At 51.9% G+C, this 27,918-nt stretch overlaps 1 protein-coding gene and 1 pseudogene across 1 annotated transcript; both read right to left on the bottom strand.

The window, feature by feature from the left end:
- Positions 1-317: 317 nt before the first annotated feature.
- On the bottom strand, positions 318-27,918 carry cntln (centlein, centrosomal protein). The gene is made up of 8 exons (XM_062478919.1): positions 27,730-27,918; positions 26,502-26,599; positions 21,744-21,870; positions 21,531-21,668; positions 20,833-21,063; positions 16,717-16,911; positions 9,438-9,518; positions 318-660 (listed from the first exon to the last, which is right to left on the bottom strand). The coding sequence occupies exons 3-8, from the start codon at positions 21,840-21,842 to the stop codon at positions 550-552; spliced, it is 855 nt and encodes a 284-aa protein (XP_062334903.1). The 5' UTR covers positions 21,843-21,870; positions 26,502-26,599; positions 27,730-27,918; the 3' UTR covers positions 318-549.
- LOC134034374 (aerolysin-like protein) overlaps positions 12,290-27,918 on the bottom strand; it is a 118,778-nt pseudogene continuing 103,149 nt past the window's right edge.

The raw sequence follows: 27,918 nt of genomic DNA, 5'->3' as shown, positions 1-27,918 counted from the left end.
CACAGTGTACACACCAAGACCAACCACAGAAGAAGACCGTCCACACAGTGTACACACCAAGACCAACCACAGAAGAAGATGAAGAAAGAAGAAGAGAAAAGAAGTGAAACATGTTGTGTAAGTTAAGCATTGGCGTAAGCACTAGTTTCCCACCCTTGGATGCTGTTTGGGTGTGGGAGACTAGAGAGAGACAAGGAGAGACTGTAAATTAGCTCAGCGCTAAAGGCTCCTGTCTCATAGACAGGGTGCGCTAACTGCTAACGCAGATGTCAGGGGCTCATTTACAAAAGGGCTCGGGCCTGTCTCCTCCCTCCCTCCCCTTGCTCGCCCCAGTGCTGCGCGAGCGAGCGTCCACGAGTGTGTCAACAGCAGCTCTTTTCCCACAAATATAAGGAATAATATTGGTTGTGTGGCTCTGATGCTCTATGCTTGGGTCGAGCCCCCACTGAGACGACACAGTGAGGGAGAGAGGGGGAAGGAGAGGGGGCAGGGAGAGGGGGGAAGGAGGGAGGAGAGGATGACAGTTTCTCCCAGCTCCTGCCCGGGGAGTCAGGCTTTTTCGCTGACTGGGGCTGTGAGCGCCGCCAGCTCTTCTGTCAGCACTTTCCTCTCCTTCATCTTCACTCGCACGGCCTCCATTAGCCGGCCTGCAGCCGGGATCTGCAGGGAGGACAGGAGAGGGGGAGGAGAGGAGGAGGGAGGAGAGGAGGGTGGAAGGCAAGATGAGAGGGGGAGGAGAGGAGGAGGGAGGGGGTAGGCAAGAGGAGAGGGGGAGGAGAGGAGGGGGGAGGGGGTAGGCAAGAGGAGAGGGGGAGGAGAGGAGGGGGTAGGCAAGAGGAGGGGAAGAGGGAGGGGGGTAGACAAGAGGAGAGGGGGAGGAGAGGAGGGGGGTAGACAAGAGGAGAGGGGGAGGAGAGGAGGGTAGACAAGAAGTGGAGGGAGGAGGAAAGAGGGGGGGAAGGGGATAAAGGGAGAAGAGGAGGGGGGTGGAGAGAGGGGAAGGGAGGAGTAGAGAAGAAGGGTAGACAAGAGAAGGAGGGAGGAGGAGATGAGGGGGGTAGTGGGGGAGGAAGAGGGAGAGGAGGGTAGAGAAGAGAGGAGGGAGAGGAGGGTAGAAGAGAGAGGAAGGAGAGGAGGGTAGAAGAGAGAGGAGGGAGAGGAGAGAGGAATGAGAGGAGGGTAGAGGAGAGAGGAGGGAGAGGAGGGTAGAGGAGAGAGGAGGGAGAGGAGGATAGAAGAGAGAGGAAGGAGAGGAGGGTAGAGGAGAGAGGAGGGTAGAGGAGAGAGGAGGGAGAGGAGGGTAGAGGAGAGAGGAGGGTAGAGTACAGAGGAGGGAGAGGAGGGAGAGGAGGGTAGAGGACAGAGGAGGGAGAGGAGGGTAGAGGAGAGAGGAGGGTAGAGGAGAGAGGAGGGTAGAAGAGAGAGGAGGGTAGAGGAGAGAGGAGGGTAGAGGAGAGAGGAGGGAGAGGAGGGTAGAGGAGAGAGGAGGGTAGAGTACAGAGGAGGGAGAGGAGAGAGGAGGGAGAGGAGGGTAGAGGACATAGGAGGGAGAGGAGGGTAGAGGAGAGGGATAGAGGAACAAGGAGAGAAAACACATGCCAGTAAAAGTGTCACTCTTCTTTTTTTCTGTCCACTTAGCATCTTTTCAGACAAAGCAGTTGTTGAGTCTGCTGGGAGTGGTGGCTGGTCTGGGTCTAGCCTGGTCTGGGTCTAGCCTGGTCTGGGTCTAGCCTGGTCTGGGTCTAGCCTGGTCTGGTTCTAGCCTGGTCTGGTTCTAGCCTGGTCTGGGTCTAGCCTGGTCTGGGTCTAGCCTGGTCTGGGTCTAGCCTGGTCTGGTTCTAGCCTGGTCTGGTTCTAGCCTGGTCTGGTTCTAGCCTGGTCTGGGTCTAGCCTGGTCTGGGTCTAGCCTGGTCTGGTTCTAGCCTGGTCTGGTTCTAGCCTGGTCTGGGTCTAGCCTGGTCTGGGTCTAGCCTGGTCTGGTTCTAGCCTGGTCTGGTTCTAGCCTGGTCTGGGTCTAGCCTGGTCTGGGTCTAGCCTGGTCTGGTTCTAGCCTGGTCTGGGTCTAGCCTGGTCTGGGTCTAGCCTGGTCTGGGTCTAGCCTGGTCTGGTTCTAGCCTGGTCTGGTTCTAGCCTGGTCTGGGTCTAGCCTGGTCTGGGTCTAGCCTGGTCTGGGTCAGGCTTTTAATTAGAGAGATACAGACAGAGTGAGGAGAGAGAGAGAGAGAGAGATACAGACAGAGTGAGGAGAGAGAGAGAGAGGGTGATCTTCACATCTGTGAGCTGTGGTCAATCTTCTCAGTACACGATCACAAGGTCTTATGATAATAAAGCACAATGATCAAAGGCATATCTGCAACACACATAAATATTCACACTTTGAGGCCAGTCCGCAGTGCTGGGAAACTCGTTTACTACTTGATGAACTAAATGTTTGTGGCTGGAGATGCAGAGGGCTGGACTGGACAGCTGGCTGGCTGGGAAACTGAAAACACAAAGCGGTCTCTGAAACAGGAGGAACTGAAGGAGCAGCGTGACTGAAGCAGAGAGTTCATGTAGCAGTTGAGACTTTGAACATCGAGCAGCACCACAGTGTTCATGTAGGCTCCCTTACTGTGCGTGTGCGGTGTGCGTATGTGTGTGTGTGCGTGCGGTGTGCGTGTATCTGTGTGTGTGCATGTGTGTGTCTGTGCGTGTGTGTGTGCGGTGTGTGGTGTGTGTGTAAGTGTGTGTGTATGTGTGGTGTGTGTGTGGTGTGCGTGTGTATGTGTGGTGTGTGTGTATGTGTGGTGTGTGAGTGTGGTGTGTGTGTATGTGTGTGTGGTGTGTGTGTGTATGTGTGGTGTGTGTGTGTGTGTGTGTATGTGTGTGTGTGCGTGTGTATGTGTGGTGTGTGTGTGTGTGTGTGCGTGCGTGGGACAGAGCATCATGAAGCCTCTGATGAGGACCCACGTTAGAGGACACGCAGAGACACGCTCTCCACCCCTCCGCTAACGACCCTCCCTCCCTCCCCTTCTCTCTCTCCCTCCCCCTCTCCCCCTCCCTCCCCTTCTCCCTCCCTTCTTCTCTCTCTCTCTCCCCCTCCCTCCCCTTCTCCCTACCTTCTTCTCTCCCCCCTCCCTCCCCTTCTCCCTCCCCTTCTCCCTCTCCTTCTTCTCTCCCCTCTCCCCCTCCCTCCCCTTCTCCCTCCCCTTCTCCCTCTCCTTCTTCTCTCCCCCTCTCCCCCTCCCTCCCCTTCTCCCTCCCCTTCTCCCTCCCCTTCTCCCTCCCCTTCTCCCTCTCCTTCTTCTCTCCCCCTCTCCCCCTCCCTCCCCTTCTCCCTCCCCTTCTCCCTCTCCCCCTCTCCCCCTCCCTCCCCTTCTCCCTCCCTTCTCCCTCCCCTTCTCCCTCTCCTTCTTCTCTCCCCCTCCCTCCCCTTCTCCCTCCCCTTCTTCCTACCTTCTTCTCTCTCTCTCCCCCCCCTCCCTCTCCCCCTCCCTCTCCCCTTCCCTCCCCTTCTCCCCCTCCCTCCCCTTCTCCCCCTCCCTCCCCTTCTCCCCCTCCCTCCCCTTCTCCCTACCTTCTTCTCTCTCCCCCTCTCCCCCTCGCTCCCCTTCTCCCTACCTTCTTCTCTCTCCCCCTCTCCCCCTCCCTACCCTTCTCCCTACCTTCTTCTCTCTCCCCCTCTCCCCCTCCCTACCCTTCTCCCTACCTTCTTCTCTCTCTCTCCCCCTCCCTCCCCTTCTCCCTCCCCTTCTCCCTCCCCTTCTCCCTACCTTCTTCTCTCTCCCCCTCCCCCTCTCCCCCTCTCCCCCTCTCCTTCTCCCTCCCCTTCTTCTCTCTCTCTCTCCCCCTTCCTCCCTCTCCCAGACAGCCCGAGGACCCTGCTACAGAGTACCAGCGCTAATGCTAATGCTAGAAAACGTGGCCTTTAGGGCCCTTCGGCGCAACACTAGGTAGCGCTAATGCTATGCTAGCTCCACCCCTGTGGTAATCCTTAGGGAAACGTCCTCTGCGCTAAACTATGCTAAGCTACGGTCCGGCTGTTTAACTATTCAACAGCCCCGCAGACTCTAATCTGAAGATGTTTTCATTAACATGTCAAGAACGCCGGAGTTCAGCTACTGACACTTAAAACACTGGTGTGCCTCGAGAAACAGTGTGTGTGTGTGTAGGGGTGTGTGTGTGTCTGTAAACGTGTGTCTTGAGAGACCCACCACAATGGAAGCTGAAGAATGCGCCCGCAAGGTAAAGGTTGTTTTTACAAAACAATTAATTGACACCGGTATTCTGTTGCCCCTGGCGATGCCTGTGGCATCGCCAAGACAACAGACCCGGGCGAGCGAATCGCCACGACAACGCCCGTCTATCTTAACAGATCGATCATCCCTTGCTTTTGTCTTCTCTCCCCCCCCCTCCCCCCCTCCCTGGAACAACTGTAGGGTTAGGGTTGGGTTAGGGTTGGGCTTTCAAGGGTACAATTTGTAGGTGGGTTAGGGTTAGAGAGAGGGAGAGAGAGAGGGAGATAGAGAGGGAGAGAGAGAGGGAGAGAGAGAGGGAGGGGTGCAGAAGGGGAATATAAGATGAACATTAGGACAGAGAGGAACGACCATGTCCTCTTCAGAATGCATCTCTGGCTCTCTCCATCTCACACACACGCCACCAGAAACAAACGCATCATTCCCTGTGATGAGACCCCGTCGATAAGCGTCTTGTATCTAGGACACTGTAGGGAGAGAGAGGGGAGGGAGAGGGGAGAGAGAGAGGGGAGGGGGGAGGAAGAGGAGTTCTCTTTACTCTGATCACAGGGAAGAAACTGCTTTTCTTGATCTTTGATCTTCCTCACTTTTGTTTGTAAAATCAAAGTTATCAAGGAAGGGAACTAGAACAAACATGCCTGACAACAACAAGGTAGGCAGGAGGAAGATCCTGGCCCAGCTAACGACTCTGCCTGCATCTGATTATGTGATTAATGAATATGTCACACAGTTCTCAGGTAAAGAAAATCACCCTCTGCTGTTCTCCCTTCACTCTTCTCCCTCTCTCCTTGGAGGTAATTACCCCCCCTTGAGCATTCTCCTGTTCCCTCTCTCCTTCTCTCCCCCCTTCACAGCCCCGGGGGATGGATATGAAAGGGAATTGGACACTGGGGGCCACAGATAGAGTAATTAAAAATCTCTCTCCTTCTACCTCTCTTTTCCCTCTCCTCTTTTCTGATACCTTGTTGGGAAACATCAGGTCTCTGTGTGTGTGCATGTGTGTCTCCCTCTTCGCGTGTGTGTGTTAAACCTGTGTAGTTAGGGATATGACCTAAATACACCCCAGATTAAACGCAGGAATGCCGTGGTCTTTGTTTTGGGGCTCATTAGCAGCGGAACAAAGAGGTGATCCAGACACAATGGGGTTTAAATATAGCCAGGTGATCTCTGTGAACACACACTCCTGCTACACTCTCCATGTAACAGTGGAGGGGGGGGGGTGTTAAGGGCTGGGGTTATAACTGTGTTTGCTGTGGCCTTTTGCCTTCTGTACGGATGAGGCCTTCTGCCGTCTGTACGGATGAAGGCTTCTGCTCCCCTGGGTTCAGGGCCAATACACTGGGTATGAAGGGAATCTCCACCACTTTGAGGAACAGTAGTTAGTGAGGGACAAGCACACACACACACACACACAAATACAAAGGAAACCTCAAGCCCGCCCACACATCTCACACAGGGGAAGTACATCCACCACTTCACTTCTACTGCATTCCCATTCTTTACTCTGTGAACACACAAGTTGTATACTGTGTAAGGTCAGAGTGTGCGCAGTTCCATTACACACACACACACACACACACACGGGACCCCCCCTTCTTTCTCCGAGTCCCCCTCCATTGTCCCAGTGACATATTTACAGTACAAAGACTCGTCTTGAGCAGATGAAGTTGCTGATTTAATTAGTGCAATCATTAAACGAAGCTTAATTATCGTCACATAACCCGCAGTGCCGACTGAGGGCCTCAGAGCTGCTGCTTGGCATTAACGATGCATAATTACACACACACACACACGCGCGGGCACGCGCACACACACAACCCTGCCAGCATCAACAGCTACAACAATAACAGCTTAATCAGACCCCATACATAACACCAGGAGTGCGTTCCTGAAAGGCTGTGTTTCCCACATTGGGCCTGCTGTACTGAAGGTATGGAGGAACAGGAAGGATCACTGCGTGGTCCAATTCTTCTTCTTACTGGGCAGACAGCGCCCAGCCTAGAACGCCCCCTTAAGGGGGAGAGTGGCACACACACACTCCCAGTCTGACTGGCCAATCGTAAAGGCCCAGGCAGCAATGGATGTCTAAACGTTATAGTGCCAGTCAGGCAGTGATCTGAAGGGACAGGTGTGTGTGTGTGTGTGTGTGAGTGTGTGTGTAAGGTGCTTCATTATCAGCCCTGCAGCTAAAGAAGCCGGGTTCTGTCCCAGTGTTCATAAAGAAGCCCCATTAAATCCACCTCCAGTCAATAATTAGGACTCTACAAATAAACCAAAGGCAATTAAATCGATAGTGGTTTGGGCGTGGAGGGGTTGCCCGGCGGGCCAGCATGACACTCCATCTTGGTGTCGGGTTATTCATGCAGGGGCTGCTGGGATATGTCCGGAACACAGCGCCCCGCCCCCACGGCAAGTTACTGCTTATTAGACAGGCAGGACTGTCCCTGGATGCTGGGCTGGGGCCTACTGTGGCTGTAGGGGGAGAGAGATGAGGAGAGAGAGATGAGGAGAGGGAGATGAGGAGAGGGAGATGAGGAGAGGGTGGGAGATGAGGAGAGAGAGATGAGGAGAGGGAGGGAGAGATGAGGAGAGAGAGATGAGGAGAGGGTGGGAGAGGAGGAGAGGGAGATGAGGAGAGAGAGATGAGGAGAGGGAGGGAGAGGATGAAAGAGATGAGGAGAGAGAGATGAGGAAAGGGAGGGAGAGGAGGAGAGGGAGGGAGATGAGGGAGGGCGGAGAGAGAGAGAGCCAGGGGTTGGTTTATTACAGGTTACGGCTGGGACAGGTGGAGAGGAGGAAGGAGAGAGTCAAAAATAAATATATAAAGAAAAGAATAGTTTGCGTTCTATTGAGGGGCTTGATAGAAACAGTGTTGGTGTCCATATCGGGTCGAAAACAATGTTTGGAAACGCCCACGCAGACATACAATAAACACACAAGTGCGCACAGTGCAGGTGATGGTAGCTGGATCCAGCAGGGAGGCAGAATGGTCTGTGTGTGTGTGTGAGAGAGAATTATAGGTCTGTGTGTGTGTGTGTGTGAGAGAGAATGATAGGTCTGTGTGTGTGTGAGAATGATAGGTCTGTGTGTGTGTGTGTGTGAGAGAGAATGATAGGTCTGTGTGTGTGTGTGTGAGAGAGAGAATGATAGGTCTGTGTGTGTGTGTGTGACAGAGAGAATGATAGGTCTGCCATTGACACGGACACTGAGATGATAAAGTACTGTCCCCACTGGCAGATAGCTGGCTTCATTACACCCTGTCTGACAGTGACACACACACACGCACAGTGACAGCCAGCCAGTCGATGGCACTGACCTCCCTCTCTCTCTCTGGGTGCGGCGCTGGGAGCATCAGCGCCAGGTAGATGACAGAACAGAAGCTCTAATAGAGGAGCTGGTGACAGCCCCTGTCCTCACTGGCATCTCTCTGACACGCCCTAATGGACACACATGGAACACACACACACACGGGATAACAGACAACACAGACAGAAAAAAAAGAGACAGACAGACTAACAGGCAGACAGACAGGCAGGCAGACAGAGAAGCAGGCAGGCAGACAGACAGGAGACAACCAGTGAGCAGGGACAACATGACAACAGACGGGGAGTGAGAGGAAGGTGTCTAACATAGTGTGCTACAGCTCTCTTTACTGCTCTGAGGGCCAGACGTCAACATGTACCTGTGTGTGTGTCACAGAGGATAGGAGTACATGTGCCAGTGGCCTTATGAATGTAACATGGGCCTAGGGAAAGAGGGCGCCTGCCAGGACTCACACACACACACACACACACGCAGTCACACACACACACACACACAGTCACACACACACACACAGTCACACACACACACGCAGTCACACACACACACGCAGTCACACAGTCTAGTGCCTCCAGAGAGCGGGAGTTTATTAAGCCCAGGCAGTCAGAGAAAGAAACTGACTGAGGAGGAAAAAAAAAACTGAAAAAAGGCACTTGAAAGAAGGCTAGAAAAAGCGTGGCGGAGAAAAGGAGGGAGGAGGAGGAGGAGGGTCACAAGCACGGTGTCAGTGGCCCCCTCAGTGGCCCCCTCAGGGACCCCAGGGCTAGTCTCAGCCTTGTCATCCCTCGCTCCTCTGCTCTCTCTCCTCCTTCTCTCTCCAGCCCACGGAAAACGTCGATAGCGCGCTGCCAGAGAGGGTCTCTGGTGAACACTGCCTCTTCCTCCTGCATCGACAGACCCCACAAATCAATATTTAGTTCCCCACTAACAAGCTGCCTCGGGGTCTGCAGAGAGAGGGAGGGAGGAAGGGAGGAAGAGAAAGTAAGAGATTGAAAGAAAGAAAGGAGAGAAAGTGAAAAGGAGAGAAAGAGAAAGAGAGAGAGAAAGGGAGAGAAAGAGAGAGAGAGAAAGAGAGAGGGAGAGAGAGAGGGAGAGAGAGAAAGAGAGAGAGCTGGGGCCTGGAGCTGTCCAACTAAGAGGGAAAAACATGGATTGAGTGGAACCAGAAAGTGAGTGTGTGTGTGTGTGTGTGGAGGTGAACAGGTCAGACAAGATGTGCACAGAGAGAAGACAGGGCTGGTGTGTGTGTGTGTGTGTGTCGTGGTGTGGAGGCGACGCATGAATGCCTGCGGAGCGCGCTGACATGAACACACACACACAAATACACACTCACACCGTTACACAGATAAAATACACACTCCCCACACACACACAGTACATACAAACACCATCACACACACGCATCATCATGCTTGAATACAGTTACCTTTATATGAGAGAATTATTTTATTACTGCCTATAAAAGAACTGTTCAGGTTAACTATTTACTGATGTGTGTGTGTATATATATAATATATGTGTATATAAATGTGTGTGTCAATGTGTGTGTGTGTGTACCTGCTGTTGGAGGATGTGTGTGTGTGAGTGTATCTGCTGTTGGAGGATGTGTGTGTGTGTACCTGCTGTTGGAGGATGTGTGTGTGTGTACCTGCTGTTGGAGGATGTGTGTGTGTGTGTTTACCTGCTGTTGGAGGATGTGTGTGTGTGTGTTTACCTGCTGTTGGAGGATGTGTGTGTGTGTGTTTACCTGCTGTTGGAGGATGTGTGTGTGTGTGTTTACCTGCTGTTTGAGGATGTGTGTGTGTGTGTGTGTACCTGGTGGTGGAGGATGTGTGTGTGTGTGTGTACCTGCTGGTGGAGGATGTGTGTGTGTGTGTGTACCTGCTGTTGGAGGATGGCCATGACCTGTTCCAGCCACTCCTGGTCTCTTCTGCTGTCTTCAGTACTGGCCTCCTCTGTGTCCTGTTAAACACACACACACACACACACACACACACACACACACACACACACACACACACACAGTATGAAGCAACAGCATCATCATAACTGGGGTTCCATGGTATCAGTAAACATTTAGCCGGCAGTAAAACTATCCTAAACAAAGACAATTCTATGTAAACAATCCTTCTTATTTTCCTCTACTTCCCAGTAAGTGATGCTGAGCCTCATTAGTCCAGTCTAAGGTATAGTAGAAGTATATAAATATATACGGTGACCTCTAAGTCTCTGTATATCTATATCAAGCTGTGGGGCAGGATTCGGTTTGTTACGCACACACACGCGCACACGCAGACACACACACACACGCACACACACACACACACACACACAGGACCTTGGGAGGAAGTCCCCTGGTGCAGAGGGTCATACAGTGTATAACTGTGTGTGTGTTCCCCTCATGCATAAAGACATGGTAGTATAGCTGCCTTGTTACTGCTAATGAACAGGACTGCCACCCCCCCTCACTGTTAACCCCAGGTGCTGCCTCTCAAACCATGTCACGCCCCCCCCCCCCCCCCCCCCCCCGAGTCAGCTACACTGACGGCACTAGCTTCAGTGTCCTATGGGGTCTTGGGGAGAGTGTGTGTGTGTGTGAGTGATAGGTCTGTGTGTGTGAGTGTGAATGATGGGTTAGGTTTGTGTGTATGAGTGTGAATGTGTGTGAGTGTGTGTAGACTTTAGAGTGCAGGGCTCATTTCCATGTTCTTCACTATTCAGAGAGCCTCATTAGAGACTGCTTGCCAGAGAGAGAGAGACAGAGAGATAGACACAGAGAGAGATAAATGGAGTGAGTGGTGAGAGAAAGTTAGGAAAAAGGAAGAGAGGATGAGGTCAGAGAAACAGAGAAATGTAGAGAGATAAGGATGAAGTGAGGGAGGGAATGGAGAAGCAGGGAGAGAAATAGTTAAAAGGAGAGACAGATATAGAGAGAGACAGATATGGAGAGAGAGACAGATAGAAAGAGACAGATAGAAAGAGAGAGACAAAGAGAGACAGATATATAGAGAGAGAGACAGATATAAAGAGAGAGACAGATATAAAGAGAGAGACAGATTTAAAGAGAGAGACAGATATGAAGAGAGAGACAGATATAAAGAGAGAGACAGATATGAAGAGAGAGACAGATATGAAGAGAGAGACAGATATAAAGAGAGAAAGAGACAGAGATTAGAAGACAGTGAGAGAGACAGTGAGAGAGACAGTGAGAGAGACAGTGAGAGAGTTTGAGAGACAGTAAGAGAGACAGTGAGAGAGACAGTGAGAGAGACAGTAAGAGAGTTTGAGAGACAGTAAGAGAGACAGAAAGAGAGAAAAGTGTTTGCACTAGATAGAAGCGACCGGTGACCAAATGCGTTGATATTACTTCAGTGAAAGTTCCGTTGCACGGTTTCTGAAGTGCCGCCTACAGTAGCTAACTAGCTAGCCACAGTCACTAACATCACAAACCAACGCACAATGTATTCACACATCATATGAATACATCAATACAAAAAGACACTATAGACACTCATCCCATTAGCGGATGTGAACATGGAGCATCTCCCTCATATGGCCATGGGGGATCAGGAATGTCTCTATTCTCAGTCATGTCCACATCGCTAACTCCCTCTGTCCATTCATAACGTACCTTTTTTTTGGGGGGGGGGGGAAGTTCTGCCTTTCGAAACTAAAACTAAAACACACACACACAGTGAAAGGAGAGGAGGAGGGGAGAACAGAGAATCCTAGTACAGAGTAAAGCAGAGCAGAGTCCTATAGCAGAGTCCTCATCAAGCTCTCATCAATGATGCAGACAGTGACAGAACGCAAGGCGTCGGTGGCTCACTGACCAGTCTCGGCGGGTGTGGCGGTGTCCTTCCCTGTTGCCGTGTCTGCCAGTGAGGTGGGGTCAAACCAGGGTGCAGGGCGGGGAAAGTGATTTATGTGTATTCTGAGCACCGGGGGCGGAGAGCGATCCGGGGAGCAGGGGTGCGCACTGTTTTAAAGAAACTAATGTATGAAGTGATTTTATGGCATTGCGTGATAAAGACATAATGTATGTGAGAAATGTGTCATGTCAATATGGTGTAAAAGGGGGAAAACCGGGTGAGCAGGTTAATTGATTGTGCCGCACGTCATATGATATCGCCCAGGTGAATAAAGGTGTGCTGCACAGCTCAGTTGGGAGGGTGGTTGGCAGGAGCAGGTCCTACGGGAGTGATTATGATGCAGATGAAAGCCTGTTGCGTTTCATGGAAACCCTGCTGTGCCTGTGTGGATCCTTCACCTCTGACCGAAACACCCGCTCGGGCTCACTCCTTCACCTCTGACCGAAACACCCGCTCGGGCTCACTCCTTCACCTCTGACCGAAACACCCGCTCGGGCTCACTCCTTCACCTCTGACCGAAACACCCGCTCGGGCTCACTCCTTCACCTCTGACCGAAACACCCGCTCGGGCTCACTCCTTCACCTCTGACCGAAACACCCGCTCGGGCTCACTCCTTCACCTCTGACCGAAACACCCGCTCGGGCTCACTCCTTCACCTCTGACCGAAACACCCGCTCGGGCTCACTCCTTCACACAGACCTATTTACAAAAATTCAAAAACATTTAGCAGACGCTCTTATCCAGAGCGACTTACAGTAAGTACAGGGACATTCTCCCCGAGGCAAGTATGGTGAAGTGCCTTGCCCAAGGACACAACGTCAGTTTGCACAGCCGGGAATCGAACCAGCAACCTTCTGATTACTAGCCCGACTCCCTAACCGTTCAGACATCTGACTCCCTTAGTAGCTTAGTAGACTAGCTTACATTTGTGTGCGTGATGAAAAAGACGTGCAATGACAAGAAATTATATTGATCGTGCCACCAAACACAGATGAAACTAAAGTAACGAGCCTGGGCTGTAATTGAGGACATGAGAGTGACAGTATAAAGTTGTCAGAAAATAAATAGTGAAGCAAAGTACTGATACCAGAAGTACAGTAATGAAGTATTTGTACTTCCCATCTCTGAGGCACCCACTCAGACACGCACTCACGCAAACAAAAAAACAAACAAACAAAAGGGCTCAACAGTTCCAGCTACACTGCACACACTTTGCATTGAGTTACTATTCACATCTTCTACCTAACAGACTTCAACCCTGAACCAGACAACACAGCAAGAGATCAACACTCAGGTAATACACACACACACACACACACACACACACACAGTGACACACACACAGATCGTGACACACACACACACACACACACACAGATCGTGACTGAGTGTGTGTGTCCAGGTGTTGGGGGTCCAGAGAGCAGTGTCTGCAGAGCTGCAGCAGTGTGTCTGGGGCTAGAGAGCAGTGTCTGCAGAGCTGCAGCAGTGTGTCTGGGGCTGCTGTTCGTCTCCATCCTGGCTGGGCTCACAGCTCTGGGAGTCTCCTGTGAGTAGCTCTCATACAACACAAGTTAGCACCTTTGATAAAACTACCTTTCTATCTTACATCTCTCCATTTAAAACTGCAACATGATGTCGAATTTAATAGTCACTTTTTAAACTGTTTAACAGACGTCAGAGAGACTGAGGAGAGACACCAGTTACAGAACAAGAACTCTGACCTGACCAGAGAGAGAGACCAGCTGAACACCAGTAACACCATCCTGACCAGAGAGAGAGACCAGCTGAACACCAGTAACACCATCCTGACCAGACAGAGAGACCAGCTGAACAACAGTTACACCAACCTGACCAGAGAGAGAGATGACCTTAAGAGAAAGTGTGGTCAGTATAACAGAGATGTGAATATAAAGATGAAGGTTACATGAAGGTTTTAACCTGTAGCTGGACCATGCAGAGTTGTGTGGTTACCATTCTAAAATAATAAACTTGTTGTTACGAAGACTTAAGAAGAGAAGTTTAGCATTCAAAAGTCAACAACCATGTTCTGTTGTGACGTGTTGCAGAGAGTGACAGTGAATGGAAGTGGTTTGGCTGCAGCTGTTACAATGTCTCCATTATAAAGAAGAACTGGAACAAGAGCAAACAGGACTGTGAGAGGAGTGGAGCCCATCTGGTGACCATACACAGCCAAGAGGAACAGGTGAGAGTGACCACACACAGCCAAGAGGAACAGGTGAGAGTGACCAAACACAGCCAAGAGGAACAGGAGAGATGGAAAGAGAAGTGAGAAAACAATTCTACTACCACCTTTAACATCATTCTAAACTTCCACCATGACAGGACTTCCTCACTGGCTTGACCACAGAAGCGGTCTGGATCGGTCTGACTGACAAAAAGCAGGAAGGGACCTGGGTGTGGGTGGATGGGACGCTCCTGACCACAGAGTAAGAGAATTGTCCATGTGAATAATCCCAGCAGCTCCTGAACACATGTCCTGTCTGCTGAAGTCTGCCTGCTGCTCTGTGTCGTCTATCTCTACAGGAACTGGAAGCCTGGAAACAATGACAATAAGGACTGTGCTCTGATGGACCAACATTGGAATGATGTTCCTTGTGATGATAATAACTACTGGGTCTGTGAGAAAGGGATCTAAGATGTTGTGCACGCAGGTAGAAGCCTGTTCCTCACAAAACCCCTCAAATTGTCAAACACTTAACTTTGATAGTTTATAACGGGGCTGGGTACTGTAGTTTATAACAGGGCTGGGTACTGTAGTTTATAACAGGGCTGGGTACTGTAGTTTATAACAGGGCTGGGTACTGTAGCGGGGTGTGGAAATGACTGGGAATGTGATACTTCATTAATAATGCATATTATTAATAAAATATTCAAACAAATAATTCAAGCTTTTCTACCTGTTACAACACTGTGGCTGTGATGGCCAGCTGTACTTCAAACAGCATCACACACGACACCTAGTGTGTGTGTGTGGAACCAGGGGTGTGTGTGTGGAACCAGGGGTGTGTGTGTGGAACCAGGGGTGTGTGTGTGGAACCAGGGGTGTGGGGGTGGAACCAGGGGTGTGTGTGTGGAACCAGGGGTGTGTGTGGGTGGAACCAGGGGTGTGTGTGTGGAACCAGGGGTGTGTGTGTGTGGAACCAGGGGTGTGGGGGTGGAACCAGGGGTGTGGGGGTGGAACCAGGGGTGTGTGTGTGGAACCAGGGTGTGGTATAAACCTCAGTTACTGTACATCCGTTACTGAAGGGTGGAACAGAGCTCATTATACCTGCAGATCTTTTCTCTCCATGTTGTATTTGAGTTCTGTTGTACCCCTGTCCGGCAAGAGACTGTCCACAAAACAGTTTGATGTTGCACTTAAGATACAATGTTTCTGTTGCACTGTACGATATACTCAAGTTGACATGTTATTATTGTTGCACCTGGTAGCGGAGATGTGTTTATGTTACACTGTGCTCGGTAAATACAGTATTTATATAGTGTGTGTCCATGTGTGTGTGTGTGTGTGTGAGCATTCGTGCGTGTGCGTGTGTCCGCCTGTGTGTGTGTGTGCGAGCCTTACCCCCTATAAGTGTGACTTTTCGTCAAATGAGAAATGGTGGCCTGTCATAGCGGGGAGGGGCTGAGCTCTGAGGAAGCTCAAATTGGTTTCAAGTGTGAGTAAGAACTTGGCCAGCGACCTCACTTCCTGTGATAGATGGGGAGGAGGTCCCGAGGGGCAGGAAGTTGATTGTGGTGCGCTGTGGTTAATTGACGGCAAGGTGGGAGGGGGGGGGGGTGTAGAGGGAGGGAGAAAAGGGGAGTGTGGGTGTGAGAGAGGGAGACAGAGAGTGTGTGATGAAGAGAGAGATCTATGATGAAAGAGGCAGAGAGAGGGAAGAGGGGGCAGGGATGGTGTATCAAGCACAAAGAGAGAGAGGATAAAACTACTTTGGGATTGAGTGAAAACTTGATTGCAACAAATACAATATCCAACAGAGCCAAAAGGAGGAGGCAGTCAGGACGTGTCAGGTGTTCTGTGGGGGGTCATCTTGTCATCTTGTAAAGGGTTAGAGCACGCTAGCTCCAAGTCTGCCCAGTCTACCAAGACACAGAGAGAGACAGTCATAGTCACACAGGAAGTGTGTGTGTGAGTGTGTGTGTGTGTGAGAGGTTTTGAGAGAGAAAGAGAGCAAATGAGAGTGTGTCTGAGAGAGGGAGGAAGACAGTGTGTGTGTGTGTGCGTGCATGTTGTTCGCTCGTGTACTTGCATGAGAGTGTGTCTAAGAGGGAGAGAGTGTGTCTAAGAGGGAGGAAGACAGAGTGTGAGTGTGTGTGCATGTTGTGCGCTCATGTACTTGCATGAGAGTGTGTCTCTGAGACAAAAAGGAATATATAAATACTCTGTATATATATATGTGCGTATGTGTGTGCGTATGGGTCACATTGAGGAGGGATCAGTGTCCTACCGTCTGTGTGTGGAATGTTACCGGGTGTGTGTGTATGTTACCGGGGGTGTGTGGCATGTTACCGGGTGTGTGTGTGTATGTATGTTCCCGGGTGTGTGTGTGTATGTATGTTACCGGGTGTGTGTATGTATGTTCCCGGGTGTGTGTGTGTGGCATGTTACCGGGTGTGTGTGTGTGTATGTATGTTACTGGGTGTGTGTGTGGCATGTTACCGGGTGTGTGTGTGTGTGTGTATGTATGTTACTGGGTGTGTGTGTATGTTACCGGGGGTGTGTGGCATGTTCTCAGGTGTGTGTGTGTGTGTGTGTTACTGGGTGTATGTGGCATGTTCCCGGGTGTGTGTGTGTGTGTTACCGGCTGTGTGTGTTACCGGGGGTGTGTGTGTATGTTACCGGGTGTGTGTGTTACCGGGGGTGTGTGTGTGTTACCGGGGGTGTGTGTGTATGTTACCGGGTGTGTGTGTTACCGGGGGTGTGTGTGTGTGTTACCGGGGGTGTGTGTGTATGTTACCGGGTGTGTGTGTATGTTACCGGGTGTGTGTGTTACCGGGGGTGTGTGTGTATGTTACCGGGGGTGTGTGTGTATGTTACCGGGTGTGTGTGTGTGTTACCGGGGGTGTGTGTGTATGTTACCGGGGGTGTGTGTGTATGTTACCGGGTGTGTGTGTGTGTTACCGGGGGTGTGTGTGTATGTTACCGGGGGTGTGTGTGTGTTACCGGGGGTGTGTGTGTGTGTTACCGGGTGTGTGTGTGTGTTACCGGGGGTGTGTGTGTGTTACCGGGGGTGTGTGTGTGTTACCGGGGGTGTGTGTGTGTTACCGGGGGTGTGTCCAGCATGTGCAGCAGGTCTGTGGGCGTCATGTTGAGGATGGAGGCGGCCACAGCCTGGGCTCTGGACACAGAGCTCTTCTTCAGCCCCACGTCGCCCACCTCCTCCAGCCGCTTCCTCTTCCTCTTCCTGCACAGCTCTGACCTCACTTCCTGCACCTCCACCAGCACTTCACTCGCAAGGGCCTGGAGTAGAGAGGAGAGATGGGAAGGAGAGGAGGAGGAGGAGCAGAGAAATGTGTTAACTCGAAGCAGATGAAAATAATGACACCAGAGAGTGAGAGAAGAAGAGAAATAGGAGGAAGAGAGAGGGAACAGAGAGAGAGAGAGGGAACAGAGAGAGAGAGAGAGAGAGAGAGAGAGAGAGAGAGAGAGAGAGAGAGAGAACAGAGAGAGAGGGAACAGAGAGAGAGAACAGAGAGAGAGAACAGAGAGAGAGAGAGAGGGAACAGAGAGAGAGAGAGAGAGAGAGAGAGAGAGAGAACAGAGAGAGAACAGAGATAGAACAGAGAGAGAGGGAACAGAGAGAGAGAGAGAGAGAACAGAGAGAGAGAGAACAGAGAGAGAGAGAGAACAGAGAGAGAGAGAGAGAGAGAGAGAGAGAGAGAGGGAACAGAGAGAGAGAGAGAGAGAGAGAACAGAGAGAGAGAGAGAGAACAGAGAGAGAGAGAGAGAGAGAGAGATAGAGATAGAGAGAGAACAGAGAGAGAGAGAGAGAGAGAGATAGAGAGAACAAAGAGAGAGAGAGAGAGAGATAGAGAGAACAAAGAGAGAGAGAGAGAGAGAGAGGGAACAGAGAGAGAGAGAGGTAACAGAGAGAGAGAGAGGGAACAGAGAGAGAGAGAGAGAGAGAGAGAGAGAGAGAGAACAGAGAGAGAGGGAACAGAGAGAGAGAACAGAGAGAGAGAGAGAGGGAACAGAGAGAGAGATAGAGAGATAGAGAGAGAACAGAGAGAGAGATAGAGAGAGAGAGGTAACAGAGAGAGAGAGATAGAGAGAGATAGAGAGAGATAGAGAGAGATAGAGAGAGAGGTAACAGAGAGAGAGATAGAGAGAGAGAGAGAGAGGTAACAGAGAGAGAGAGAGAGAGATAGAGAGAGATAGAGAGAGAGGTAACAGAGAGAGAGATAGAGAGATAGAGAGAGAGGTAACAGAGAGAGAGATAGAGAGAGAGAGAGGTAACAGAGAGAGAGAGAGATAGAGAGAGATAGAGAGAGAGGTAACAGAGAGAGAGAGAACCTCAGCAGAGTTCACATCAGAGCAGAACGGAGGAGTTTTGTGTGTTGGCTTCTGTAATGGGCCTCCCAGCTCAGGCTGTCCAGATCCCTGCCTCGCCCTGCTTCACCCCGCCCCAGCTTGCCTCACCCCGCCCCGCCCTACCTCACCCCGCCCCGCCCTGCCTCACCCCGCCCCGCCCTGCCTCACCCCGCCCCGCCTCACCCCGCCTTGCCCCGCCCTGCCTCATCCCGCCTTGCCCCGCCCTGCCTCACCCCGCCCCGCCTTGCCCTGCCTCGCCCTGCCTCACCCCGCCCCGCCTTGCCTCACCCCGCCTTGCCTCACCCCGCCCCGCCTTGCCCCGCCCTGTCTCGCCTGGCCGGTAGTTAAGTCAGGAGGGGAGTTTAAAAGTCAGGGCATCTGATTGGTCCAGTGTGTGTGTGAGGAGGGGGTGGGGTCTCTAACACACAGACAATTAAATGTTTGAAGTGGCCACTGTGCGTGAGAACGCCAATAAAGGCGAACTCCCACCTGTATCATCCTGGCTTACTGATCAAGTCAATACTGGAGCACATCATCCCCTGTATGGACGAGGGGGCATGATAGAACACACCTGTGTGTGAGTGCGTGTGTGTGTGCGTGTGTGTGTGTGTGTGCGTGTGTGTGTGTGTGTGTGCGCACTATGGCAGCAGACCCCCCTAGCCAGAGGGCCTGTTTAGCCAGCAGAGATGAGATCAGATAACACATGTTCCTTTTAATAACCACACACACCCTAAACCCCTTTATCCAGCCGCCTCTTGGTCCACACACACACAAACACACACGCACACACACACACAGAGTAATGGGATTTTTACAAGCAAATCATTATTATTGTTGTTTCAAATTGGTTTAAAGACAAAAATATCTATAGTAATGGTTTGATGTGACAATTAATAAAGCGTAAAATATAAAGTTTTGTCAAAGACTGATCGATCATTAAATAAACATGTACTTGATTTTGTGAGGTGTTGCTGAGATCAGAGTGTTTATGTTCATAAACTCCAGTCTTCTGAGTCTTCAGTTTGTTTCCAGTGGTTGTGGCCCCCAGCTTTACAAAGAACCTGATCCAGCTTTAGCCACCGTGGTCACGGACTGCTACATGTGGCTCTGACACCGGGCATGCTACACCGTGTGTGAGGGTGAGGGTGTGTGTGTGTATGTGAGAAAGTGTGTGTATGTCTGTGTTTGTGAGGGTGTGTGTGTGTCTGTGTATGTGTGAGATACATGTGTGTGTGTGTGTGTACAGCTCATGCAGAGCTGCTGTTTAGCAGTTCAACAGCAGAGCTTATGGCCCGGGGCAAGAGGAGGAGGGGCCGAGGGGGTGGCTGGTCCTGCACAATGAGACACACACACACTCTCACACACACTGTCACACACACTGTCACACACTGTCACACACTCTTACACACTCTTACACACTCTTACACACTCTCACACACTCTACAGCTATCTCAGTCCTGATCAATACATGACAGAAGTAAATCTCTGCCTCGACCAGCCAATCAGAGGGCTAGTTGGAGGATTGTTCTTACGGGGAGATGGGACGGTATGATGTGAATCCTCAACGACCCTAACAACGGCCATGGCAACAGCCTGCGGCGCCGGACGCCTGGGGGATTATGGGTAAAAAGCTGGAGAACTTGGCTGCTGTGTCTGAGACACTCTGATGATGAAGGGGTTCTGGTTCTGTGGGGACAAGGAGTGTCTTATCGCTTGTGGGTGTTGTTAGGGTTGAGGTGTATGCGTACGTTTGTGTGTGTGTGTGTGTGTGCGTGCATGAAGGTTGTCTCAAAACACTGCGCTGAAAACTCCTTTTAGCAGTCCTCAAGTACTGGAGATAAAACTGTGAGACAGAGAGCAAGGGAGAAAAACAGAAAAACAGACAGAGAGAGTGAGGCAGGGTGAAAGAGGCAGGGAGAGAGAGGCAGGGTGAGAGAAGCAGGGAGAGAGAGGCAGGGAGAGAGAAGCAGGGAGAGAGAGAGAGGCAGGGAGAGACAGGCAGGGAGAGACAGGCAGGGAGAGAGAGGCAGGGTGAGAGAGGCAGGGAGAGAGAGGCAGGGTGAGAGAGGCAGGGAGAGACAGGCAGGGAGAGAGAGGCAGGGAGAGAGAGGCAGGGAGAGAGAGGCAGGGAGAGACAGGCAGGGAGAGAGAGGCAGGGTGAGAGAGGCAGGGAGAGAGAGGCAGGGTGAGAGAGGCAGGGAGAGACAGGCAGGGAGAGAGAGGCAGGGAGAGAGAGGCAGGGAGAGAGGCAGGGAGAGAGACTCACAAGCTGAGAGAAAGAAACACAGACAGGCAAAGAGAGAGAGAGACTCGCAGAGAGACAGACAGGCAGCGAGACTCGCAGAGAGAGACAGACAGGCAGAGAGACTTGCAGAGAGACAGACAGGCAGAGAGACTTGCAGAGAGACAGACAGGCAGAGAGAGAGAGGTAAGCACCTTCCTCTCTGCTCAGTCGTCCAGCTAGATTTGATTGGCAGGTGCCATTAGAGTTCTGATGATGGACGGACTTTATCAGGCCCCATCCTGCCAGGCATGAGACACACACATAACCACTTGCGTGTACACACACACACACAGTCATTGTGAGAGATTAGCTGGAGGTTAAGTGGGGTTGGTAGTAAAACCAAATGCTGAGGTTACAGTGTCATCCAATCATTAATGACAGCTAGCATACTTAGCATTAGCCTCCTGTAGCTAGCCTGTCTAGCATTAGCCTCCCGTAGCTAGCCACTGAAAGCCAGTATTACCTTCACCCTTCAAACTCTGACCCTTGACCCCAACATCTCCCTTGGAAGGCCTACCACTAGAGGGGTGACATTCCCTCTGACCTGTACCCTGACCTGTGGTTACCTTGGTGAAGGAGGTAAGCTGTTCCAGCTGCTTTGTGGCCAGGCCCAGTCTCCCCTGGAGAGCATCCAGGGCCAAGGAGCTCTGCTGGGTCAGTCTCCCCTGGAGAGCGTCCAGGGCCAGGGAGCTCTGCTGGGCCAGACCCTCCAGCTGTCTGGTGGCCGTCTGCTCCAGCTGACTCTGGGAACGCTCACTGGCGCTCACGCGGGCCTGGAGGGCCTCCACACGCTGGGACTACACACACACACACAAAACACAAAGTGAGACCTAGGTCTTAGAGGCAAATAGATCCAGATATTGACTGAAAAAAAAAAATGAAAAAAAAAAAGCTTTTTCCCCCAGGAACGTTGCTGTAGATATCCTGCACTGGAGTGTGCAGGAAGTGACCAGGTGTGAGCAGGTGTGAGGTGAGAAGGTGTGAGGTGAGCAGGTGAGCAGGTGTGAGGTGAGAAGGTGAGCAGGTGTGAGCTGAGCAGGTGTGAGGTGAGCAGGTGTGAGGTGAGCAGGTGTGAGCTGAGCAGGTGTGAGGTGAGCAGGTGTGAGGTGAGCAGGTGTGAGGTGAGCAGGTGGGCAGGTGTGAGGTGAGCAGGTTAGCAGGTGTGAGGAGAGCAGGTGAGCAGGTGTGAGGTGAGCAGGTGTGAGGTGAGCAGGTGTGAGGTGAGCAGGTGTGAGCTGAGCAGGTGTGAGGTGAGCAGGTGTACCTTCTTCTCCAGGTCCTGCCTCAGCCCGAGGCAGGCTGCCTCCTGCTGGCTCTTCTCTCTGGAGGCCACAGCCAGCCTGCGCTTCAGGGAGTCCACCAGGGCCCTCCTGTTAGAGGCCTCCTCTGTTAGCACCTTCACCTGGAGGAGGGAGGGAGGTCATCAATGTGTGCTCATGGTCTGAGGTTGTGGTTCATGTTCCGTGGTGGTTCCTACCTTGTGCTCCAGGTGGCTCAGCTCTGCTGTGTGGCTCTTCTCTCTCTCCTGCAGCAGCTTCATCCTGCTCTTCAGCTCCTCCACCAGCTGCCTCTTCATGCTGCAGTCTCTCTCCGCCTTGCTCGCCCTGGTGACGGGGACGCACACACACGCACACACGTAAATAGAGATGCACGTACACAAACGTACAGACACATCCATGCATGCTCACACACGTACATGTACATACACACATGTAAATACGCACACACACATACATTCATACAGTAAACACTACATGTGTACATACACACACACACACATCGGTGCACAGACTTAGAAATGCACACTCTCCCACAAACACACACATGGAGTTTGGTGTCCCTGTGCAGGTTGTGGGGTGTTGTGACAGCTCATTACGACAGCTAAACACAGTGTCGCTAGGAGACCAGATGAGGATGGGGGGACGGGGGGGGGGGGGGGGGGGCAGGAGGAACGTCTGTATAACATCATCTAATATCTCTGCCGTCCCCAGCCTCAGTAGCATACATTAGCGTCTGACACGGTTAGCGGTGCCGGGGAGGCCGGGGGGGCTGGGGGAGCGGGGGGCTGGGGGGGCGCTGGGGAGTGCTTCTGATAGACGGATCTGGTGTCTTCAGGGGAGCACGCTGGAAAGAGGGCCCATGCCAGCCTGCATCACACGCTACGGCACTCCAGTGACCGGGAGAGATGAGGTAAATGTTGCGCCGCTGGAATTGTGTGGGTGTGGGTGTGTGGTGATTTATTGTTGTATGAGAGGAGAAGCTACACTCTATAAGTGTGTGTGTGTGTGTGAGTGTGTGTGTGTGTGGGGAGGTGATTTAGAACGGTAGGAGAGAAGCTACACTCTGTGGATGTGTGTTTTAAGGGCCTCCGTACCTTCAACATCTGACAAACCACGCCGAGTCACTTCCTGTTAAAAACCACGCCGAGTCACTTCCTGTAACAAACCACGCCGAGTCACTTCCTGTAACAAACCACGCCGAGTCACTTCCTGTTACAAACCACGCCGAGTCACTTCCTGTTACAAACCACGCCGAGTCACTTCCTGTTACAAACCACGCCGTGTCACTTCCTATTACAAACCACACCAAGTCACTTCCTATTACAAACCACGCCGAGTCACTTCCTGTTACAAACCACGCCCCTTTGAACTGCTCAACAATCCATTTTTCTTCAGTGGAACTACTTTACACACGGGAGAATGTGTTGTAAATCAGCTTTCAGGACCCGCGATCAGTCTCTTCTTCAGCGGGAAATGCTGCGAAACAAAAAAAAGAAAAAAATAGAAAAGCAAACCCCTTTCCGGTCTTTAATGAATGTGTTTTTCAGGTTCAGAGCAAGCGAGCGATCAGTGATCTCAGACTGGAAGATAAACAGCTGATAGTCAACGAGGCCTGAGCAAATGCCCCCGTCTCCCCCGGGTAACCTCGCCCGCGGCGCTCACTAGATAAATGTGAGCTTGTCTTATTGGAGTGACATTAGATGAGATGAGAGCTGGGCCCAGCTTGGGGACTTGGGAACGGACACCCCAAATAGATTGGGTCACTAATGAGAAAAAGCAGCGCACATCGTGTCTTTAACCTGATGGCTGGCTCTCCCCCTCCCTCTCTCCCCCTCCCTCTCTCTCCCCCTCCCTCTCTCCCACTCTCTCCCCCCTCCCTCTCTCCCAGTCTCTCCCCCTCCCTCTCTCCCAGTCTGTCCCCCCCTCTCTCTTCCAGTCTCTCCCCCTCTCCCTCCCCGTCCCCCAGTCTCTCCCCCGCTCTTTCTCCCAGTCTCTCCCCCTCCCTCTCCCCCAGTCTCTCCCCCGCTCTCTCTCTCAGTCTCTCCCCCTCCCTCTAACCCACTCTCCCCCTCTCTCTCTCCCAGTCTCTCCCCCTCCCTCTCTCTCCCAGTCTCTCCCCCTCCCTCTCTCCCTCAGTCTCTCCCCCTCCCTCTCTCCCTCAGTCTCTCCCCCTCCCTCTCTCCCTCAGTCTCTCCCCCCTCCCTCAGTCTCTCCCCCTCCCTCAGTCTCTCCCCCTCCCTCTCCCTCAGTCTCTCCCCCGCTCTCTCTCTCAGTCTCTCCCCCTCCCTCTAACCCACTCTCCCCCTCTCTCTCTCCCAGTCTCTCCCCCTCCCTCAGTCTCTCCCCCTCCTCCTCTGTGTTGACTTAAGGAGGGAGAGTGGAAGTTCCTTGCCACAGGGTCTCCACAGTGCCTCCCTGATGCTAATGGCAATTAGCCCTATAACATTTATCTTAGACAGACCCCAGAAGACTCCCAAACAGAACAGGATGAAACAGGAGGAGGAGGGGGGATGTGTGGGAAGTTCATGAAGGAGTGTCTGATGTGAATTTATGAGTGAATAGAAGAGTGGGAGAGAGAGACAGAGAGAGAGAGAGGTATAGAGAGAGAGACAGAGAGAGAGACAGACAGACAGAAAGAGAGAGAGGGTGAGAGAGAGAGAGAGACAGAGAGAGAGACAGAGGGTGAGAGAGAGAGAGAGAGAGAGGGTGAGAGAGAGAGACAGAGAGGTAGAGAGAGAGAGACAGACAGAGAGAGACAGAGGGTGAGAGAGAGAGAGAGAGACACAGACAGACAGAGAGAGACAGACAGAGAGAGACAGAGAGGTAGAGAGAGAGAGACAGACAGAGAGAGACAGAGGGTGAGAGAGAGAGAGAGACACAGACAGAGAGAGAGAGAGAGGAGAGAGAACATTGTAAGCATTGTGTGCCTTCTCTGTTGTTCTGTATTTGCAAATAGTAATTGAGACTTTAAGTGATACAAACAAGGAGTATGTGTTTGGTTATGCAGGTGTGTGTATGTGTCCATGTGTCGGTGTTTTAAACAAAGCAAGCATAAACTACACGAGCGAGACAAACACAACAGTGTGTGTGTGTGTGTGAGATGAAAGAGTGGGGCTTCATAAATAAGACAGTGGCATGGAGCCGGATATTGACTGAGGACACGTTGGCGCACTTTGAAAATCCCCTTCTTCTCCTTCTCCTCCTCCCTCGCTCCTCTCCTCCTCCTCCTCCCTCGCTCCTCTGCTCCCGTAAAGCAGGACTCGTCCGGGCTGAGGAACGCCTGCCCAGATGTATATTTCAGAGACGTCTAGACATGCTTTTCATTCTGAACAGGGTCCCTCTGAGGAGAGTGGCGAGGCAGGGATGGAGAGGGAGCGTGTGTGTGTGTGTGTGCGTGTGTGCGTGAGCCCTCGAGACGTGATGCTGTCGTGGAAACGGAGAGAGGGATCTCCGCTCTGTCGGAGTGTGATCCTGGCGTCTCTGGTCACACAGAACACCATGGTCGTGTGATGGTACACACAGGAACACTCTCCTGCATGTGTTACTGACTAGGGCAGGGGGAAGAGGGAGGGAGGGAGGGAGGGGAGGAGGGATGGGAGGGAGGGAGGAGGACACACTGCACAGTAGCAGGCTACACTACAAAGACTCATACATGTTCCACTGCAGCTGAGAGCAGCTGAGTGAGTGTGCTACCCAAACACGACCATCGATGAAATAGAAGAGCTTGAAAAATGATTAATGGACGGAGGGATCAGGGGAGGGAGGGATGAGGGGAAGGACAGATACGGGAGAACGGAGGGATGAAGGGAGGGATGAAGGAGGGAGGTAGACAGATCTCCAGCTCCTCTTTGTTTGAGATGGTAGATCAGAACCGAGAGATGAGAAGGACCAGCTTTCTGACTGCTGCACTGATGGGGGGGGTAGTCATTAAGGCTGGTGTAGACCCCTCGGGGGGGCGGTGCAGGGGCAGGGGGGGGGGGCGGGGGTCAGGGGCGGGACATGTTTTTTGGTGTCGCGAGAGGAGATGATCCTTCGTCCGGCTCACACACCCGATCAATAACCCGGCTTTGATCACAGCACACTGCCTTTCGTCTCAGCACGCTGGCAGCGTGACACACACGCACACACACACACACACACAGGTACACACACACACACACACACACACCAGGTACACACACACACACACACACACACGCACACACACACAGTAGAAGGGATCCATGCAGTGCTGGAGTGCAGCAGACAGAGCTGCCACATGGTGGAATCATCACTTCAGATGAGAAGAAGAGAGAGAGAGAGAGAGAGAGAGAGAGAGAGAGAGAGAGAGAGAGAGAGAGAGAGAGAGAGAGAGAGAGAGAGAGGGGGGGGGGGGGAGAGAGAGAGAGAGAGAGAGAGAGAGAGAGAGAGAGGGGGGAAAGAGAGAGAGAGAGAGAGAGGGGACAGAGAGAGAGAGAGAGAGAGAGGGGGGAGAGGGAGAGAGAGGGGGGAGAGAGAGAGAGAGAGAGAGAGAGAGAGGGGGGGGGGGAGAGAAGGGGGGTGTTAATAAGGAAAGAGGGAGGGAAAGAGAAAGACAAATAGACAGAGATAAAGAGAGATAGATTGTGATATAAAGAGAGACAGATGGAGATAAAGAGAGATATACAGATAAAGAGATAGCGATATAAAGTGAGGCAGAGAGAGAGATACAAAGAGAGTGATATATTGAGAGAATGGTAGATAGAGAGAGGTAGAGAGAGAGGTAGAGAGAGGTAGAGAGAGAGAGGTAGAGAGATGAGGAGAGAGAGAGGTAAAGAGATGAGGAGAGAGAGAGGTAGAGAGAGAGGTAGAGAGAGGTAGAAAGATGAGGAGAGAGAGAGGTAGAGAGATGAGGAGAGAGAGAGGTAGAGATAGGTAGAGAGATGAGGAGAGAGAGGTGGAGAGATGAGGAGAGAGAGAGGTAGAGAGAGACTGACTTTTCCTGCAGCTTCCTGTGTGTGTCCTCCTTCTCCTCCAGCTGGCCTCTCAGGACTCTGTTAGCAGCTGTCAGCCTGGACACCTCCACACCCAGAGCCTGCACACACACACACACACACACACACACACACACACACACACACACACACACACACACACACACACACACAGAGAGAGAGAGAAACACACACACACAGGGAGGGAGAGTCAGGGTGGATGACAGGTCCCCTGACAGGATGGAGGGTGTCACACGCACTAGAGATGACATCTCAGCTGAGATGTTACTTTACTCTGTGTCTGGTAGCTGAGATGTTACTTTACTCTGTGTCTGGTAGCTGAGATGTTACTTTACTCTGTGTCTGGTAGCTGAGATGTTACTTTACTCTGTGACTGGTAGCTGAGATGTTACTTTACTCTGTGTCTGGTAGCTGAGATGTTACTTTACACTGTGTCTGGTAGCTGAGATGTTATTTTACACTGTGTCTGGTAGCTGAGATGTTACTTTACACTGTGTCTGGTAGCTGAGATGTTACTTTACACTGTGTCTGGTAGCTGAGATGTTACTTTACTCTGTGTCTGGTAGCTGAGATGTTACTTTACACTGTGTCTGGTAGCTGAGATGTGGTTACTTTATTGTCAGTAAATTCTTCTTTTTCTGTATCACACACCCACACACCCCTCCCCTCCCCCCCCCCACACACACACACCCCACACCCAGAGGAGTGTGAGGACATGCTAGCCTGTGATCAAGGGGCTGATGGATATGTGGGTGAACATCTTGTCATGTCTCTGGGGGAAATCTAACTACTACCACTGTAACTATGTCTGACAGCACACACACGCACACACACACTTCCCAAAGGCACTGTTCCCTCTTCACCTCTCACTCCTCAGTCACCTAAGATGACATGTCAGTGGTGTGTTCCTGTGACAGCAGCAGGAAGGCTGTGTCTAATGAGCCACTGATAACGTTAACGGTGTTGTCGTGGCAACACCTGGGACGAGCGTTGCGTGTTATACACAGACACACAAAGCATAGAGATCAAGAGACCGACTGGAAACAAGGTTCTCTCTCTCTCTCTCTCTCTCTCTCTCTCTCTCTCTCTCTCTCTCTCTCTCTCTGTCTCTTTCTATCTCTCCCTGTCTCTCTCTTTGTCTCTCTTTCTCTCTCTCTCTCTCTCTCTCTCTCTCTCTCTCTCTCTCACACACACACTCTCCCTTCCTCACCTTGACTCTGGTGTTGAGCTGCTTGACCCCCCCCTCCAGGGTTAGGGGGGCTGTGGAGGATGGGGGGGGGGGTCCCTCGGGGGCCCTGGTGGTGACTGGGGGGGCGGGGGGGGGGGATCTGCCTCCACTTCTCCAGCTCAAGCTCCAGAACCTTCTTCTGGTGCTCCACACTGGCCAGGTCAGAGGTCA

Source organism: Osmerus eperlanus, chromosome 14, assembly GCF_963692335.1.
Source record: "Osmerus eperlanus chromosome 14, fOsmEpe2.1, whole genome shotgun sequence".
Taxonomy (NCBI): Eukaryota; Metazoa; Chordata; class Actinopteri; order Osmeriformes; family Osmeridae; genus Osmerus; species Osmerus eperlanus.
The sequence above is the reverse complement of the archived record's forward strand: the minus strand, read 5'-3'. Positions and strand labels throughout refer to the sequence as shown.